The sequence below is a fragment of the Balaenoptera acutorostrata genome, chromosome 10 (genome assembly GCF_949987535.1).
Source record: "Balaenoptera acutorostrata chromosome 10, mBalAcu1.1, whole genome shotgun sequence".
Lineage (NCBI taxonomy): Eukaryota > Metazoa > Chordata > Mammalia > Artiodactyla > Balaenopteridae > Balaenoptera > Balaenoptera acutorostrata.
The window spans coordinates 44,166,996-44,186,483 of record NC_080073.1 but is presented as its reverse complement, the minus strand read 5'-3'; the positions used below and the strand labels follow the sequence as shown (position 1 = coordinate 44,186,483).

The following is a 19,488-nucleotide window of genomic DNA, read 5'->3' as shown; positions in this document are numbered from 1 at the left end:
CTGGTGATTGCTGCCCCGTTACCAGGGACAGCTCTAGCCCATTTCAATACTCCCACCACCCAGGCAAAAGTTATTAGACTCCCAGTCACTGAATTCCCCTGCTTCTTGACAGCAGCTGATCCAGAACGAACCCTGCCTTCTGTATCCCTCCAAAGACTCATCCAGCACAGGCCCAGATCCTTTAAGTCCCTCCCTACCCATCGTCACTCAAGAATCCTTACCGAGGGAGCATCTTGGATGGAACAGGACCACAGAGAGTGAAGAGGGTTCTAAGGGGACAGGTAGTTGTCTGTCATCAAAGCCCTGGAGACCCCAGGAGAAGGGGGCACATTGAGCGACCCCCCAGTGTGTGAGGCCTATAACCCACCCTCTCGACTCTGTACAGCTTGGTCCGTCTGGCCTGTCCTCCCAGGTGAATGCTTCACCAAGACCTCTTAGAAAGAGAGTGTTCCTTCCTCCATGTATCCCCAGAATGCAGATTTTTATTACCCTGTTTGGGACCTTCTTGCCTTGAATAGTAATTCTTCATTTCCTGAGGGCCCACAATATTCCAAGCACCATATGACGTGCTTTACATGTGTCATTGCTAATCCTCACACCATCCTTGCCACGTGGATTATTAGCCTGATTTTTTACAATAAGGAAACTCAGGCTCAGAGAAATAACTTGACCGAGGCTTGAGTGGCAGGGTCAGGATTTGAACCATGACAATGTGACTCAAAATCATTGTGGGTCTGCAGGTTCTTCACAGAACTGTAACACAAAGGCTTGCCAGTTTCACCTGCACATACCACTCCCTCTCAAGAATGCAACTGCTGCAGATTTTTTTTTGTCAACAAAGGCATGTGCTTTGCGTAAAATCAAGGGGACTCCCACAGCCAAAAGCTGTCCTCTAGGCCCGTGCTGACTGCCTGCCCAGCCTGAAGCTCTGGGCCTTGGGGATTGCTGGGGAGAGGCGGAGACACAAGGAGGGAGAAGACAGTACTTGGTGGACAGAGGCAAGACAGACCACTCCCCTGTCCTTCTGATAATTGCTGATTGCTCAATGTTCCCTGAGCCGTCTCTTTTTGCAACCTTGAAGTGTGGAAGCCAAACTGAGATCGAAACTGTGGAGGGATCGGGTAGAGACCCTGCCCTGTTCATCTTTATGTCACAAGCAACCAGCCCTATGCACAGGGTATGGCATGCAGGAGGTGCTTAATAAATACCCAATAAGTGAGTGAGCAAACAAGTGAGTCAGGGTGGTGATGCGTGGCATACATACAAAAGTGCAATACAGAATAGGGGTGGTTACCAAACACTACTTAAGAGTTAGCCTGCAAACGAAGACTTGTTTTGGAATAAAGGGACACTTTTGCTTTAATTTGCAAATAAGCCTGTATGACTTCTGCCTCATTCTACTGAGATTAAGAAATAATTCAACCCAAATGGAGAAGAATGACAGACACATTTTCTCTTTGTTTGTTTAAAAACTTTTTCCCAGTATTTATTTCCAGCTTTATTGAATATAATTGACATATAATATGTAAGTTTAAGTGTTAATGTGTAAGTTATTCTGTACTATGTGATGATTTGATACACGTATACATTGCAAAATATTTACCACAACAAGGTTAGTTAAAGCATCCTTCACCCTGTTCCCGAGTCCAAGCTTATACTGCTCTCCACATGAAAGCCCAATAAATTGATAGATGAGGTGTTGGGACAAGGAATAGAGACTTTATTTGGAAAGCCAGCAGACCAAGAAGATGGCAGACTAGTGTTCCAAAGAACCATTTTACCTGAGTGAGAACTCAGAATTCTTTTATACTAAAAGGGGACCAGGTGTGGCTGGCCGTTGCAGACTTCTTGGCGCTGGCCAGAACCCGGAAGGGATGTGATAATCCTTTGTTCCTGTAGCAGTCCACATAGATCTGGTCATGATATTCCTCCAACAAGACAATTGTTATTCTCTGTTCTGCACCTTTTTATCTCTATATGAATGGAAAAGTGTTACATCTTTAAAGGTCAAGCCTGGGAGGCAGAGCCTTGAGAAAGGGCTACTATGTGTATTTCAGGCTACAGGCATCATTCTTTCACAAAGGTGCAGAGCCAGAATAACTAAGCATAGCAAACAGAGCACAAATGTGAGAGCTAAAGGAATAGATCCAATATGGTGTCAGGTTTGTTCTTCTCTATTACAATTCTCCCCTGTCAATGTCCATTCCACAATCTTCTGGGAAAAGGGGTGTTGACCACTCTGGCTACTTCCTGCTGAACAGAGGCCATGAGGGGGTAATTGTGTAATGGAATTGATCAATTTGGGACTGGAAGTACTCCCGAGGCCCAGGCTGGGCATGAACAGTTTGCATTGGATCCCCTTTTTATGGTCCTTCACAATACTTAGACAAGCACTTGAATGTACATATAAACTTGGAATAAGGATACCCACGAAGCTCTGCGCTATGCTATCTTTGTATCTTTTTTTTTTTTATACAGCAGGTTCTTTATATCTTTAAAGAGGGTTATTTCCCCTCTTTGGCCACACCTGGAGATAGTTTTATTAAAGCATTTCCTTTCTAACAAGTGGCTGTCACCAGTGTAGTGAAACAAAAGAGAAGAGCAAGAGTCATCATTACTTGTGTAGTGAAACAAAAGAGAAGAGCAAGAGTCATCATTACTTATCTGGTAAGAGGCTTGACTCGAAACAGCAACTTAAGATCTTCTAATGTCTCACAAGGCCAAGTCTATTTTTCTTCATCCTGTCCAGTTTCTAGAGGAGTGAGTTCTACTTGGGTGTGGTAAATCCATGGTCTTATCCTGGCTAATTTATCAAAAGGAGGAGTGGGTGTTCTGCAGCACCTTGTATGGTCCTGTCCACTTAGAGGCAAGTTGATGTCCCAGTCCTTGTTCTCTCCAGGTTTTAAGGAGGACTCAATCCCTGGGCTGGAAGGGGTGCAGTACCATCTCAGTTGGGTAGGTGGACCTACTGGAAGCAAATTCTTGAACAGAAGTTCATATAGGGCCCAATTCTTAACAGAGTTGTTGACTGCTAGGTCCTTTAAGACATCTACAGATTCTCCTGCCCAGGCAGACACCTGGAATGGCCTACCACACAATATTCCTGAAGGGCTCACTTCTGGGAGCCACTCTAATCCATAGCAGGGCAACTGGCAAGACCTTATTCCAAGTTGGTCTCCTGACATATTTTAGCAATGCTCTCTTTGAACATGTGATTCATTTTCTCAGTTTTTCCTGTTGATTGTGGTCTTCAGGCTGAATGTAGTTTCCAACAATATGCAATGCTTTAGATACCTGTTGGGTTATACTGGAGACAGTGCAACTGTCACTTTGAAGGGTGCAGGCAATCCAACTTGGGCAATAATTTCCTTAAGGAGGGATTTAACTACTTCAGATGTTTTTTCTGTCCAGGTGGCTTATGCTTCCACTCATTCTGAAAAAGTGTCCACAGGGAATTCCCTGGCAGTCCAGTGGTTAGGACTCTGTGCTTCCACTGCTGGGGGCCTAGGTTTGATCCCTGGTCAGGGAACTAAGATCCTGCATGCCACATGGCACGGCCAAAAAAAAAAAAAAAGAAAAAGAAAAAGTGTCCACAAACACTAACAAGTATCTGAAGTTTCCTGCAGCTTGAGGTATTTGAAAGTCTATCTGCCAGTCCTCAGTGGGGCAGGCTCCTCTATATTGAGTTTCCACCTGGGGGTGTCTAGCAGCAGTCTTTGGATTATTTTTCACACAAATTTTAGCCTGGCCAAAGGCAGGGAAAGGTGGCCTGACACTGAGGCCAGGGGGAGACCGAGAAAGGAAATGGGGCAGTGGAGTTCCTCAAACGCCAGCAGGTCAGCCAACCCATAGCGCTGCAGTCCCAGCCACAGCTGGTCCTGGCCGGTGAGTCCATGCTGGGGATGGGGAGAAGGCAAGGTGGAAGCTTGCAGTGCAGCCCCACCCTCAGGAGACCATATGAGACCAGGGGCACACTGGGTGCAAGCTGTGAGAAGGGCAGTGGGCAGCCAGGGAAGGCCTTGTGGGGGTGTGGTCACTGACCACTTGATAAACATGTGTGTTGAGGGCCCACTTGTGCCAGACCCTGGCTAGGTCCTGGGATAGGGATGGACTAGGAAGAGGCTTGGCCTTGAATATGACTCAGGCAGGTAAGGAAGTGGTGGGAAGGCAGTGCAGCCGAGGGGGCTGAGATACGAGTTACAGTCAGAGAACCAGCTGGCCAGGGCAGGGAGCAGGAGCACGGCCTGTACAACAGGGCCCAGCCAGGTGCCACATCCCGCTGGAGCAGCCTGTGCCACTGCCCATCAGATACAGAACTTGGGCTTGACTGCAGGGTATAGGGAATCACTAAATGCCTTGAAGGAGGGAGGTGAGGGGAAACATAATTATTAAGTATCCATCAGGTAACAGGCACTCAGTAGGTGTTTTCTGTGCCAACGCCTCTCAGACTCAATGTGTTTACCAATCTCCTAAGAATTTCATTAAAATGCAGAGTCTCTATATTCCATATCTTGTAATAACCTAAAATGAAAAAGAATCTGAAAAAGAATATATATATATTTGTATATGTATGTATAACTGAATCACTTTGCTGTACACCTGAAACACTGTAAATCAACTATACTTCAATAGAAAAAAATTTTTTTAATAAAACAATATAGGCATACCTTAGAGATATTGTGAGTTTGGTCCCAGACCACCACAATAAAGCAGATATCACAATAAAGCAAGTCACATGAAAAAAATAAAAAAATAAAGATACATATAGAGATGAATTTTCTTTATAACAAATAAAATCTATAAGGCATCAAAAAAATGCAGAGTCTAATTCAAGAGGCCTAGGTTGGGGGCCTGAGGTGCTGCATTTCTGATAAGCTCCTAGCTGGGATCACACTTTGAGGAGAAAAGCTGTAGCTCATTCAATTTGCACCCCAATGCTGTCCAGTGAGTATTATCGGCTCCTGTTGATTGGCAGGAAAACAGAGGCTCAGTTTCTGGGCTTGCCTGAAGGCATATCATGAAAGAGAGCTATACTGTTCCCTGCCCTCCACCCATGTGAGGGAGATAACACAGCCCCTAAGTTATCACTCCCTCCAAGCCCCTCTTGGTCTGCCCCAGGCTTGGGTCTTCCAGGTCTGTAACTTCAGGCCCTCCTGTCCCAGCTGGCCTCCAGCCTGGAGTTTCTGAACTTGCCTGCGGCAGCATCTAAAGATAGTCTACCTCACAGGAAACCAGATACTATTGGCTAACTTTGCAATTAAAGATGCTCTCAGAGGGAAGGAAAGGGAAATACTCTCTGGCAGAGTCTGCGTGGGACAGGGCGGCTGACTGGCATATCCAGAGGTTCCCTTCCCAGGTCCAGCCCAGGTAGGAGCAGAGGACTCGTTCAGCACCTGTGGGCGAGCTGGGTGGGGCACTGTGGTCAGAGGTCAAAGTGGGTTAATGATGCTGGTTTGCTTTACATGCCAACAAGGGAGACGATTTTCCAGATGATGTTGCAGCCTAAATGTCCAAGGGGCTTGGGGGGGGATGGGGGGCGGTGAGTAATTAGATCATTTATGACATGCTTAACATAGTGGAATATGATTAGAAGTGTTAGTAATTATATTTCAGGGACATGGAGAAATGCTCAAAAAAAGCATCATTTAAAATTGCATCTGCCAACTATTATATATGGAATGCATAAACAACAAGATCCTACTGTATAGCACAGGGAACTATATTCAATATCCTGTAATAAACCATGATGGAAAAGAATATATATGCATACACACACATATATATGAATCACTTTGCTCTACAGCAGAAATTAACACATTGTAAATCAATTACAATGTCCTAACCACTGGACCACCAGGGAACTCCCTATTATTTTTAAAAATAATTTTATTTTTTTCTTTCTTATTCTTTTAGAGACGCACATTTAACTGTTTATGGGTGAAATGTTATGACATCTGGATTTATTTATTTATTTATTTAAAATATTTATTTATTTATTTGGTTGTGCCGGGTCTTAGTTGCGGCACAAGGGATCTTTAGTTGCTGCACGTGGACTCTTAGTTGCGGCATGCGGGATCTAGTTCCCTGACCAGGGATTGAACCCAGGCCCCATCTCTGCATTGGGAGAGTGTAGTCTTAACCACTGGACCCTCAGGGAAGTCCCTGAATTTATTTTTAAGTAATCCAGTAGGGAATGAAGTGGGGAATAGATGAAATACTGATCATGAGTTGCTAATTGTTGAAGCTCGGTGATTAGTGCATGGGGGTTGTCTCTGCTTTTATATATGTTTGGAAATTGTATAATAAAAACTTTTAAAAATAGCATTTGCATTTTCAATATAAATATACTCAATGTGAATATTAAAATATGCATAAAGATTGGATGGAAGAAGCTAAAAGCTAGCTGTGGTTGGTTCTGGGAAGTTGGATTGTAGATAGTTTTGAGTTTTTTCTTTCCTGTTTCTTCCATGCTTTTTTGTGCCATCTGCATTTTTTTTTTTTTTTTTTTGGCTGTGCCGTGAGGCAAGTGGGATCTTAGGTCCCCGACCAGGGATCAAACCCACACCTCCTGCAGTGGAAGCTCGGAGTCTTAACCACTGGACTGCCAGGGAAGTCCCACCATCTGCATTTTTTATAATGAGCAACTATTGCATTTATAAAGAAAATTATTTTAATAACAAATTCCTGACACACTTTGATGTTCAACATTGATGTATGCTGTTATCATCATTGTGAGGACATTTGGGCTCAGAAGGTTTGTGTCATTGGAAAACATCTTCAGAAAGAAAGTATGAGTGGACACACATGTGAGTGAATTGTGACTCTTGGCAGGGAAGAAAATCTATACCACATCTCTTTAAATATCTTCCCAGGCCCTCTTCATCTTTTTCCTTAAACCTATGTTCATCGGAAAACATAACACACTCAAAGGACAGTCTGCAAGTCAACAGCTTATAAATTGATCTGCTACCTAACCAACATCCAGGCAGCAGCAGAGAACCAGGCCAGCCCCCGGCAGCCTCCCTCAGGTCCCTTCTTGATCACCACCCCTGCCCTCCCCAAAATCACCCCATTCCTGACTTTTATGGTCATTGCTTCCTTCTTTGTCCTTGTAGTTTTACCTCCTACATATTCATTCCTAAACACTGCGGATTTTCTTTGCCTGTTTCTGACCTTTACATATGTGGATTCATACAGTAGGTCTGCTTTTTGGTTTGCATTTTTAAAATGCATTTCTACTGTAGGAGATGTAGATGCACACACAAAAATGTTCATGACAGAATTGTTCAAAAACTGAAAGCCACCCAGGGGTGCATCAGCATAGAACAGATAATAATCGTGGGGCACTCACACAGTGCAATCCTATTCAGCAATAACAATGAACAGACCATAGTCACAGCAATAGCATGGATGAGATACTACCAGAAATGCTGAGATGAATTTACAGATAAATGCAAAATTGGCCCATATCCACATGGCAGTTATCAAATGCATCACCACCAGACACAATTTCTCTTTCCATGAACAAGAATTATCACATCATCATCAGTCATTTGTAAATTAGCTCAGACAGTGAAAGGGGGAGATGGCCCCAAAGGGTGTGCTAGACAGGACACCCAATAAAGGTTTTTTTTTGCCTATTAAAGCCTTTTATAATTTTTCCTTATAGATCCTCAGTGTAGAATTTGAGGCTCCTCTGTTTACCTCTCTTCTGCCTTCTCTCTGCATCCTTTCCTGAGCCCTCCTCTCAGACTAAAGTGAACTTTCCTGAAAGCTCCGGGAACAGCAACGAAGACCCAACGCAGCCAAAGTAAATTAATTAATTAATTAATTAACTAACTAATCCCACCATCCTCCTAATCCCACCATCCTCACTTCCTTCTGTTTCTGTATAGTCCCTCACACCCTCTCTGCCTGGCCATGGACCCAGGAAACCTCCTTATGCTCAGACTCTCAGTGCTTTTGGCTTCAAACCACACCCCACCCCATGCCCACCGCCATCTTTATCAACCTGGAAGACCCTCCCAGCCTTTAAGACTCAGCTTAAATGGTCTGATCCTTGGGCTTCCCATCACTTTTCTTATACTGTTACTAAACAATAATAAAAATTCACAGAGACTATATCTTAGACATTTTTACCTCCACAGAATTGAGCACAGTGCCTACTGTTGGGGAAATAGAATGAAAAACAAAATCTCCAACCCAGAAAAATCTCTCCATGAATATGGTAGAGAAAGAAAACTCTTTCATTACTGAATAAGCATTAAATGTGATGTGCATCACAGGCAATCTGCTATGAGGTAGTAAAGACACAAAAAAATCTCACCCTGGTATATGACCAGACACAACCCCTTACACACATGTTCTCAAGATACACAATAACTGGTGCTCAAGTAAGGGAACCTGACAGTCACACACAGTTCATCCCAAGTTTACCATGGTCATTGGGGTCATCATCTCTATTAGTTGGTTGGCTTCATCCAGAGGAGAAATAAACTTCTCATCTCTTTATGATCAGAGGTAGTTGTGTAACTTGGAGCCAGGTTCCTGCCCAAGTCAGGCTCCTGCCCTCCCCCTGGGACTGGGAGCCTGGGCACCTCAATATTTGCATTTCAAAGAGATGGCTCCCTGCTCTGAAACTGACAGAGGAAATGATCACATTTTCTAAGGATATATATCCACATTTCAAAGAGAAAAGAAGGTACAATTACATGTTTTCTAAAACAAATACTCTAAGAAAAAGGAGGCAAGTGGACTCTTGTCCCTTATTTCCAACAGGGAGAATTAAGCCTCTTATTATTTTTTTTAGTTAATTAATTAATTAATTAATTTACTTTGGCTGCGTTGGGTCTTCGTTGCTGTGCGCGGGCTTTCTCTAGTTGTGGTGAGCGGGGGCTACTCTTCGTTGCGGTGCGCGGGTTTCTCATCGCAGTGGCTTCTCTTTGTTGCGGAGCATGGGTTCTAGGTGCACGGGCTTCAGTAGTTGTGGCACATGGGCTCAGTAGTTGTGGCGCACGGGCTCAGTAGCTGTGGCACACAGGCTTGGTTGCTCCGCGGCATGTGGGATCTTCCTGGACCAGGGCTTGAACCCGTGTCGCCTGCATTGGCAGGCGGATTCCTAACCACTGTGCCACCAGGGAAGTCCCAAGCCTCTTATTTTTAATTTTTACTTGTCCTTACACCAGTGTATGGTAAAGATAATTAACAGATATTGGCTTAATCAAAAATTAATTAATAAGCAAGTCCATCTCTTCTTCAGTTATTAAAAAAGGAAAGTCATAAAGCATTTTCTTTTCTAAATTTCACAGTTTACTTTGACAGAGATAAATAAATACCATAAAGGACTTTGAGGAGGAAAGCAGAGGGAGGTGTGTCAAACCAAGAACAGGGGCAGGTCCTGTGAAGGGGTGGCTCACACACGAGCAGAGGGGCCTCACTCCCTGTGTGGTTTTCTCCTGTTACTGGTCTTGGCTTGGGGTGTGTTTTGGCCCGTATAAAATGTTGGTGGGTGAGTCACGCCAAGTTGTTTTAGGTGGACTCTGCTGCAGGAATAGTCACTCAATCTACTTGTGTGGAGGATGGGGTGCAAGTTGTAAAATGTGCCCACTGCTCCTCAGCATGGAATTCAAAGCCCATCCATCTGCCCCTCTTCTGCCTTCTTGGCCTTGCTCTCTCTGCATCCTAAGGAGGGGTCTCATAAAAAATAGCTGTCATTGTAAATTGGAAAACCATCAGGTCCTTAAACTCAGGGGCCCAAGTAGCCAGGGGTGTGGGCTTGGGGCCAGACTGAGAACCTTCCTACATGGCCCAAGGTGAATTCCAGATTTGTCAGGACTCAAAATTAACTGATTCAGCTCTCTGTCTCCAAACAGAACCTCATCTGAATGCTGGCCGCCTGCGAGCCCCGAAGCTTTGCAGGCTGCTGAGCAACCACTCTGTGGACACGAGGCCATGCTTCCCCTGACCCAGGACTCACGCTGCTCTTTAAGACTGTTTGTTTCCTTCTGTTCGGTCCTTGTTGGAAAACTGAGCACCCAGAGCTGGCCAGGCCCTCAGAGATGGTCCGGTCCAGGGCTTTCATTACATACATCAAGAAACTGAGGCAGAGCTGGAAGTGAGCTGCCCAGGGTCTGCCAGCTTACTTCAGGGTACGTGGACCCCTCTGAAGTACATGGCTCTGAAGAGCATCACTGTGTATTTGAAGACAGGAAATAAGCTGACCCTTTAGCCTTCAGCCTTTCCTTCTCCAGAGAAAAGGATTCCCATTTCTTCACCACCATTGTTGAGAGCTAGGTTCTGGGGGTCTGGCAGTGAGGACCACCTAGTCATGGCTGGAGAGGCAAATAATATCCCCAACCCCTCCATTTCCCACCCACCGTTTCACTGAGGGTCAGCCTTCTGGGTCCTGAGTCTAGAAGGCAAAACCCAGGAAGAGTGTTCAGGGTCACATCATGAATCTTATCCTTTAAAGGGGGGGTCACCTCTACTATTTTTCAGTTCTCACTCTAGAGACAGGGCCTGCAGTAACATGCAGAATTCCCCTCCAAGAGGGAAAGCATGGTGCAGAGCAGGGAACACGGCTTTGTGAAGAGATGCATCTGGGTTGAAATCCTGGTTCTGTTGCTCCCTTGGACAAATTACCTAAATCTTTCTGAGCCACTGGTGGTTATTTTGCAAGGGGGCAGAGTCATTTCCCATGAGGTGTTGTGGTGAGAATTAAATGGGGTCTTGTGTCTGGAGCATGACACTTCGCAGGTATCCAGGAATGGCAGCCTTCTCTCCTAAACTGGGGCTTTCCGAAGATAACCTCAGGTTCTAGAACATCAAGAGATAGGAGTATCCCCACGGGGAAAGTTGGGATCAGGGATCAAGCAATTCCTGAGTTTTGTTTGGTCCAAAGGAAAAAAATTAAGCCTCACAACTGGCCTTAGACTGAACCTCAAACCCGTGTGTACTCAAGGGCCTAAAAAGCCATAAAAAGAGAGCAAGGAAGGTAAACAAACAAACAAACAGAAGAAGACTCATTAAATCTAGAAAACTGTAAGCAGGACGTGAAGCCAAAAGAGAGGAGGAAGAAACACGAAAAAGACGCTGGGGAGAAGAAAGTGGATGGGGGCCAGCTAATGAGAGGGGAAGTGTAGAAAAGGGAAGCTGATTGGAAACAGTGGGTAATGATGACCAAAAAAAAAAAAAAAAAAAGTTAAAAAATAAGTGAGCAGGCCTGAGAAAAGGAAGTGACCGGAGGAAGTAGAACAGGGTCGGCAGTAGAGCCAGCCTGGTGTTTTTTAAAGCAGGTTCTACAAAATTCATTTCAACTTGGGTATGAAACCCACGTGCATTCAAAGCTCAGCTTCTAGGTTCAGCCCAGACTCTCCCAGCTCAGCACCATTTAGTAAAATGTTGACTTAACAGAACAGAGGGTGAGGAGGCCCAAGGATAGCTGGGGGGATGTGTGCGGTGCAGCCTCAGTTAGTGTGGTGGGACCTGTGTTAGTGCTTCACTCCGGCACCTATCCTTTCCCCTTGCAATCCCGTCTATATGAACCTTGCTTAGTAGATGCTGTGAAGGCTTATTTCACTGGATTTTTTTTTAAATTTTATTTATTTATTTTTGGCTGTGTTGGGTCTTTGTTGCCGCCCGCGGGCTTTCTCTAGTTGCGGCGAGTGGGGGCTACTCTTCGTTGCAGTGTGCAGGCTTCTCACTGTGGTGGATTCTCTTGTTGTGCAGCACAGACTCTAGGTGTGTGGGCTTCAGTAGTTGTGGCACGTGGGCTCAGTAGCTGTGGCACACGTGCTTCGTTGCTCTGCGGCATGTGGGATCTTCCTGGACCAGGGCTCAACCCGGGTCCCCTGCATTGGCAGGCGGATTCTTAGCCACTGTGCCTTCACTGGATTCTTGCACTTGGTTTCTGGTGTCCTCAGGGGCTGAGAGGCCAGTGTGTAGCCTGAGTGAAAGCCAGTTGATCTCTGGCAGCCCTCTGACCCCTAGGCATTAGCCCCGCTCTTGTCTGCTACCAGGAGGCCCTATCTTCAGGCTCCTGGCCCAATCCTGGGACATCTCAGAGGACCCAGAAATAAAAGGTCCACCCAGCTCAGGCCCACCTTTCCTGAAAAGGTGCCTGGATAAAGCTATCAAGTTCTAGACACTTCATGTTATTACCTATATAATCCTCTCCGCAATTCTGAAAGGAAAGTTCTATATTTAATTCACTGCCCTGCTGAAGGGCTCCAGGGATATTCATGATGAGAGGATGGGGAAGGTGCAGCAAGAGCTTGGAAAAGGCCAGGATGTCAGAAATAAACAGGTGGCATGTGGCAAGAAGGTCCTCAGCCCCTCCCCTCTCCTTGCTGGGCACCTGGCTCAGGGCTGCCAAGAGTGTGCCCGTCCCCTTCTAGCCCACCTGCCCACTCTTCCCAATGACCCAGGGACACCTGCCCGAAGATTTGTAGGAGGTCCCTGTGTGTGAGGCATGCCACCAAGAGTGGAAATCAAACCCACCACATGCAGATTCGGCAAAAATCAAGCCAATCCAAAAGCACCAAGTTCCTGGGCTTTCAGGACTGAACACAGGCCCAAAAGAGATGCAAAACGACTTTTATTGCCCTTGGACTCCTCTCGAGGTCAACTCTGCCAGCTCCTGACCCGGGGTGGGGGGCGGGAAGAGGGGGGGCTACCTCCAGTATCCCCAACTTAGGACTACAAGGGCTTGACTGTGCTCCTACACAGCTGACTGTCTGGGAAGTCACCTGCACCAAGCGGCCACTCCCGGCCGCCCAGCATCTCAGCTGAGCCATTTGAAACTGACATTTATGTCACTCAAAAATGGTTGCATATCAGCCATTTTATATGGTGCAACTTAACTTTTATTGATTAAGGTCATAGCCAGCGGCTCCTCTCTGAGAAAAGGGCATTGCAGCTGAAAGCAAAGAAAGCATACAGTTCCCTGTGGCTGAGAACTCCATCCCAGCCTGAGACGGCCCAGGTCAGAAAGCCTTGGGCCACTTCGCCCGGAAGAGTCTGGGTGAGACGCAGAGCTGGGCCGGGACACTAAGAAGAGGCTGGGAAGGGAGAAGCAAAGCCCTGTCTGGGGGGCCCTCGCCTTGGCAGAGACACCATCTTGGTGAAAACAGCATGAAAAGGATGTAGCGGGGTGTGGAAACTCCCCTGGTTAAAGAAGCATGAGCTTTGGTTTTAGTTGTGCTGAGTGGAGGCAGTGACGACCAGGAGGTGTGCACTGAGGTTTCTGAGGGCCTGTCTTGTGGTATCACAAGGAAGAGGAGTGGGTCCCAGAGGACCAGGGCAAAAGGGCTCCCCTTGCAGCCTCTGGAGTGAATCCTGGCTGGGAGAAGGGGGGATGGACAAGTGTCACTTCCCAACCTGAGCAGAAATGTCTTGTCTTTCCATTCTTGTCCAGAAAAAAACAGGAAAAGAACAGTGGGGGAGGCCAGGTCACAGTGAAGTGCAGGGCTGGTAATTATCAGATTACTTAGCCCCCAAGACCCAGGGCAGCAGGCTAACTGAGCACAGGCCTCCATCTGGGATCCATTAGCCCTTTCATGACTGCAAAGGCCTGGATGATGGTGACACTCCCTCTTGGAGTTGTAGGATGACTGACCATCCCAGTTGGCTTAGAACTGAGGGGTTTCCAACATGTGAGACTTTCAGTGCTAAAACCAGAAGAGTCCTGGGCGAATCAAGGCAAGGTAATCACCCTAGGGTGTCTGACTCTATGTCTTATCCCTTAAGGAACAGAAAGACTTACTTGGTTCCAAGAGGGAGAGGGAAAGAAATGGCTCTCAAAAACAAAGACGAGGCTCTGGGTGCAGGTCTGCCCAGGCCTCCGCAGTGTCTAGGACCTCTCTCTTCAGTCTTCATGCAGGAAAAATGAGGGTCCAGAGGGCGGAGAGGTGGGAGAAAGGAAGGGGGTGGAGAATGGAAGTTTGGACTGGAAGTGTGATTTACGGCGTCCCCACCACCACACCCCTCTCCTCCCCACTCGCTCGTCCTCTCTCCCCCATCCACATCCTGGTCAAGCTAGCTATCTTTCAGATAGACTTCTGAAAATCAAAGAAAAAAAGATCTGTCTCAAGCTTCAAAAGGCTTAGATTCAAACGCTAACTGAGCCATTTACTGCATAGTTTCTGGCAAGTCACTGAGTCTCTCAGGGACTGGTTTCCTCTCTGTCAAAGGGGTCTGTTATAGCCTCCATCACAGAGATTAAACAGGATAGCACGCGTGACATTGGGAAACGTATTGGTTAGACATCCAACCAAATGTCTGCTTCTTCCAGTCTGCCTATGTAAGAGGCAGAATTCCAACTTTGTTTCTCTGAGAACTAATGCCATTACTTGTCTTCCTTTCTCATCCAGGTGCTCACCATGCCCACCATCTCCCCTGAATCAAGTTTAGAAGACTTTGAGTATGATGAGCTTGCAGAAGCCTGTGATATGGGGGACATCGTGGCCTTGGGAACTGTCTTCCTGGCCATACTCTACTCCCTTGTCTTTGCCTTTGGCCTGGTGGGAAATTTGTTGGTGGTGTTTGCCCTCACCAACAGCCAGAAGCCCAAGAGCATCACTGACGTTTACCTCCTGAACCTGGCTTTTTCTGATCTGCTCTTTGTAGCCACCTTGCCCTTCTGGACTCACTATCTTATAAACGAGCAAGGCCTTCATAATGCCGTGTGCAAACTCACCACCGCCTTCTTCTTCATTGGGTTTTTTGGAGGCATATTCTTCATCACCATCATCAGCATCGACAGGTACCTGGCCATTGTCCTGGCCGCCAACTCCATGAACAACCGGACCGTGCAGCATGGCGTCACCATCAGCCTTGGCGTCTGGGCAGCCGCCATCTTGGTGGCCGCACCCCAGTTCATGTTCACCAAACAGAAAGAAAACGAATGCCTTGGTGACTATCCTGAGGTCCTACAGGAAATCTGGCCTGTGCTCCGCAACGTAGAAATAAATTTTCTTGGCTTCCTGCTCCCCCTGCTTATTATGAGTTACTGTTACTTCAGAATCATGCAGACACTTTTTTCCTGCAAAAACCAAAAGAAAGCTAAAGCCATTAGGCTGATCTTTCTTGTGGTCATCATGTTTTTCCTCTTCTGGACACCCTACAACGTCATGATTTTCTTAGAGACACTCAATCTCTATGACTTCTTTCCCAACTGTGACATGAAGAGGGATCTGAGGTTGGCCCTCAGTGTGACCGAGACAGTTGCATTTACCCACTGTTGCCTAAATCCCCTTATCTATGCATTTGCTGGAGAGAAGTTCAGAAGATACCTTTACCACCTGTACAGGAAATGCCTGGCTGTCCTGTGTGGCCATCCCGTCCACATCAGTTTCTCCCTGTCCCCGTCTGAATCACAAAGGAGCAGGCGAGAAAGTGTTCTGAGCAGCAATTTCACTCATTACACCAGTGATGGAAATACATCCATCCTCCTCTGAAAGCCTTGTCCCTCCAGCAAGCCTGGAGTTTCTGAGACTGACACTGAATAATGAGGACAGATTTTTAAATTTCTTACATGCAAGAAACAATGGGCCTGATGCCCAAAAGCAATCCTGAAAGTATTTTTGAGAATTGTGCTCAAAATCTGAATGATAAAGGATAGGCATGTTTCTTACTGCCAATGTCAGGAGTTTCTTGTTTACAAATTACAAAAATTCAACTCAGATTAATTTAGCCTGAAAAGAGGCAGTATCATTTGCATTGTAACATGGGCAAGGCGGTGGCAAATCCTCAGAGTGAGTGAAAACTAGAGACTGAATCTAGCTAGAACTTCCTCTCTCTGACTCTCAAATCTCTGAGTGGTAACAGAGATCCCAGACTCACATAACACAGCTTTGTCATCAGAGAGGGAATGAGACCTATATCCCTCTGGTCCCAAGGTCAAAATTCCCAGGGAAGAGCTCTGATTGGCCAAGTTTGTATCAGATTCTCATCCTTGGACCAGGTGGCGGTATCCACAGGTAAGACATAGATAAGATGGCAGCTTCCATTCCAATCTTGTGGTTGGAGATGCATGAAGACATACTTCCAAGAAGCTGGAGGGGTGGGTGCTGCTTTGATCAGATATAACAAGAGTTGCCCACCAACTCTACCATGCGTCTGGCCCAGCCCCACCCCGATCATACCAGCCAGCACACATCACCAGCCTCTTCTTCATTAAACCCCCTCTGTTATGTCCCCAAACCTACAAAGGTTCCCCAGCGCCTACTGCATCAAGTCCAAGCTCAAATGCCTGGCCTCTGACACCCTCCATCATGTGGTTCCACCAACAGATTCGCCAGTACCTCCCCTTCACAAAGGACTCCAGCCACCTTGTCAGTCAGGTCTCTTCAATCCGGCCGCGTGCATCGCCACCTGCTCCAGAGCCCAGGGGGATAAACAGAAAAAACACTGGCCCAAACTGAGAAGGCATGGTTTCCAATCCCAACTCTATCACTTATCCGCTGGGTAATTTGGGGCCAACTGAACTTCAGTTTCCTCATCTGTAGAATGGAGATAATAGAACTTTTCATGTAGGAAGCATCCTTTCCAGCATGAGGAACCAGCCTCTAACTCTTGCAGGTTCCAACCCTCTTGTCTGGTTCCCAGACTTCAGCTTTTCCTCCACTTGGCACCGTGCTTAAGTGGTGCTGTTGACAGAGCTTGGAAGGGCCTTGTGGGCTCTGCTGCATGATGTAGCTCAGACACAGAGGAGGCTGGCTCCTACAGTGGCGCTAAATGGACACTCGTAGATATACAGGTTGATAGCCTTTCCTGACCCAACCCTCCCGGACTGCCTGGAACATTTCATCCCAATCAACTGGTGGCAACCCCGTCTGGAGAGAACCCCACCATTCATGCCACTGCCAACCTGGACAGCCAGGGTCCCAGGAGCAGTTTTCCCTTTCTCAGTAAACATTTGGGATGGACTGAAACTTTAAAGATTGAAAAACAATTGTGATGATGCTAAAGAAAATATCATCTATAATCTAACTACACAATATCTTCATCTGCCCACCAGACCTCGTTCACACCCTCACGTGTTTCGAGTTGCAATCATAATGTACAGAAAGTTTCATAATCTGCTTTTTTTTTCTCTTAACATTAGGCCACAAATAACCCTCTGTTTCTATATAGTTTTGTAATGATCATTTCAGAAGACTCTGCCAGGTTGTGTACTCATTGAAGGCGTCTGACTCATTCTTCTATTTCTCACTCCTTGGCAGTCAGTATATTTGTTTAACCAATAACAGAATGAATTACGTTCCATCAAGATCATGTACTGTAACTTACTCATCATTACCCTATTAATAAACATTTCGCTTGTTTCCAATATTTAGCAAATACATATTTTACAGCACTTTTCTGTATAATTTCCTTTCTCCTCTTCAATTACTTCCTTTGGATAAATTCCTTGCCATGGGGATAACTGGGCCAAAGGGCATGGGAACTTTTTAGCTTTTGACACATACATATGAAACTAATATACTGCAAAACCTTTATTGAGCATATATTACATGCCACATGTGAGCTCAGACCCAGAGCTGGTCCAAAGATCAGTGCGATAAGGCCTTTGCCTTCAATGTTTAAGAGGTGCTTAACATTTAAACATTTTTTCTTATTATGATTAGATTGACTCTTTCCCAGTGAGGAAACTCATACTATGTTGCCTTTGCCATCTTGCTTTTTTTAGTCCCAGAATCACAGAATTGTGGGTGGTCAGAAATAGTTGAGTCCAAACCCACACTTGGCAGGTAGGGGAAAGGAGGTCCAGAGAAGGCCAGAGACTGGCCCAAGATCACACAGCGAGTTAATCAAGGAGGTACATAACTCTCAGTTTACTGACTTCTTCCTCCTCTTGATAAAACTATAGACCAATCTTATGGTGACTACAGTTAACAATACTGTGTTGTATATTTGAAAGTTGCTAAGAGAGTAGATTTTAAAATTTCTCACCACACACAAAAAAATTGTAACTATGTGAAGTGGTGGACGTGTTAACTAACCTTTTTGTGATAATCATTTTACAATATATACACATATAAAATTATATATAGAAACCCTAAAGACTTCATCAAAAAACCGTTAGAACTAATAAACAAATTCAGTGAAGTTGCAGGATACAAAATCAATACACAGAAATCTGTTGTGATTCTTTACACTAATAATAAACGATCTGCAAGAGAAATTAAGAAAATAATTCCATTAATAATTGCATCAAAAAGAATATAATACCTAGAATAAATTTACCAAGGAGGTAAAAGACCTGTATATTGAAAACTACAAGACATTAATGAAAGAAATTGAAAAAGACACAAATAATGGAAAGATATTTCAAACTCATGGATTGGAAGAATTAATATTGTTAAAATGTCCACACTACCCAAAGCAATATACAGATTCATAGCAATCCCTATTGGAATTCCTTTTCATGAAATAGAACAAACAATCCTAAAATTTGTATACAGCCACAAAAGACCCCAAATAGCTAAAGTAATATTGAGAAAGAGGAACAAAGCTGTAGGCATTATGCTCCCTGATCTCCAACTATATTACAAAAACTACAGTAATTAAAACAATATGGTATTGGCATAAAAAGAGACACATAAATCAGTGGGTCAAAATAGAAAGCCCAGAAATAAATCCACATATATATATATGGTCAATTAATTTATAACAAAGGAGCCAGGAATATACAATGGGGATAGCACAGTCTCTTCAATAAATGGTGTTGGGGAAACTAGACAGCTACATGCAAAATAATGAAACTGGACCACTATCTTACACCATATGCAAAAATTAACTCAAAATGGATTAAAGACTTGAATGTAAGACCTGAAACCATAAAACTCTATAGAAGAAAACATAGGCAGTACAACTATGTCAAGACCTTGACATAGGTCTTGGCAACGATTTTTTTTAATCTGACACCAAAAGCAACAAAAGTAAAAAGAAACAAGTGGGACTACACTGCACTAAAAAGTTTCTGCAAAGCAAAGGAAACCATCAACAAAATGAAAAGGCAACCTATTGAATGGGTGAAAATAACTGCCAATCATATATATGATAAGGGCCTAATAACCAAAATACAGAAAGAACCCATACAACTCAATAGCAAAAAAAAAAAAAATCTGATTTTAAAATCAGCAGAAGATCTGAATAGACATTTTTCTAAAGAAGACATACAGATGGCCAATAGGTATGTGAAAAGATGTTTAACATCATTAATCAGTAGGGAAATGCAAACCAAAACCACAATGGGATATCACCTCTCACCTGTTAGAATGGCTATTATCCAAAAGATGAGAAATAATAGTTGTTGGCAAGAATGTGGAAAAAAGGGAACCCCTGTGCACTGTTGGTGGGAATGCAAATTGGTGCAACCCCTATGGAAAACAGTATGAAGGTTCCTCAAAAAATTAAAAATAGAACTACAATATGATACAGCAATTCCACTTCTGAGTATTTAGCTGAAGAAAATGAAAAAAATAA

General features: G+C 44.8%; 1 protein-coding gene across 1 annotated transcript; it reads left to right on the top strand.

Annotated features, from left to right (window-relative positions):
• The first annotated feature begins 5,279 nt into the window (after positions 1 to 5,279).
• On the top strand, positions 5,280 to 15,504 carry CX3CR1 (C-X3-C motif chemokine receptor 1). The gene is made up of 2 exons (XM_007191445.2): positions 5,280 to 5,367; positions 14,370 to 15,504. Exon 2 carries the CDS (start codon positions 14,379 to 14,381, stop codon positions 15,453 to 15,455), a length of 1,077 nt encoding a protein of 358 aa, XP_007191507.2. The 5' UTR covers positions 5,280 to 5,367; positions 14,370 to 14,378; the 3' UTR covers positions 15,456 to 15,504.
• Positions 15,505 to 19,488: the final 3,984 nt, after the last annotated feature.

Coding starts and splice junctions, on each gene's coding strand:
- CX3CR1 (XM_007191445.2), top strand. CDS start 14,379: ATGCCCACCATCTCCCCTGAATCAAGTTTAGAAGACTTTGAGTATGAT.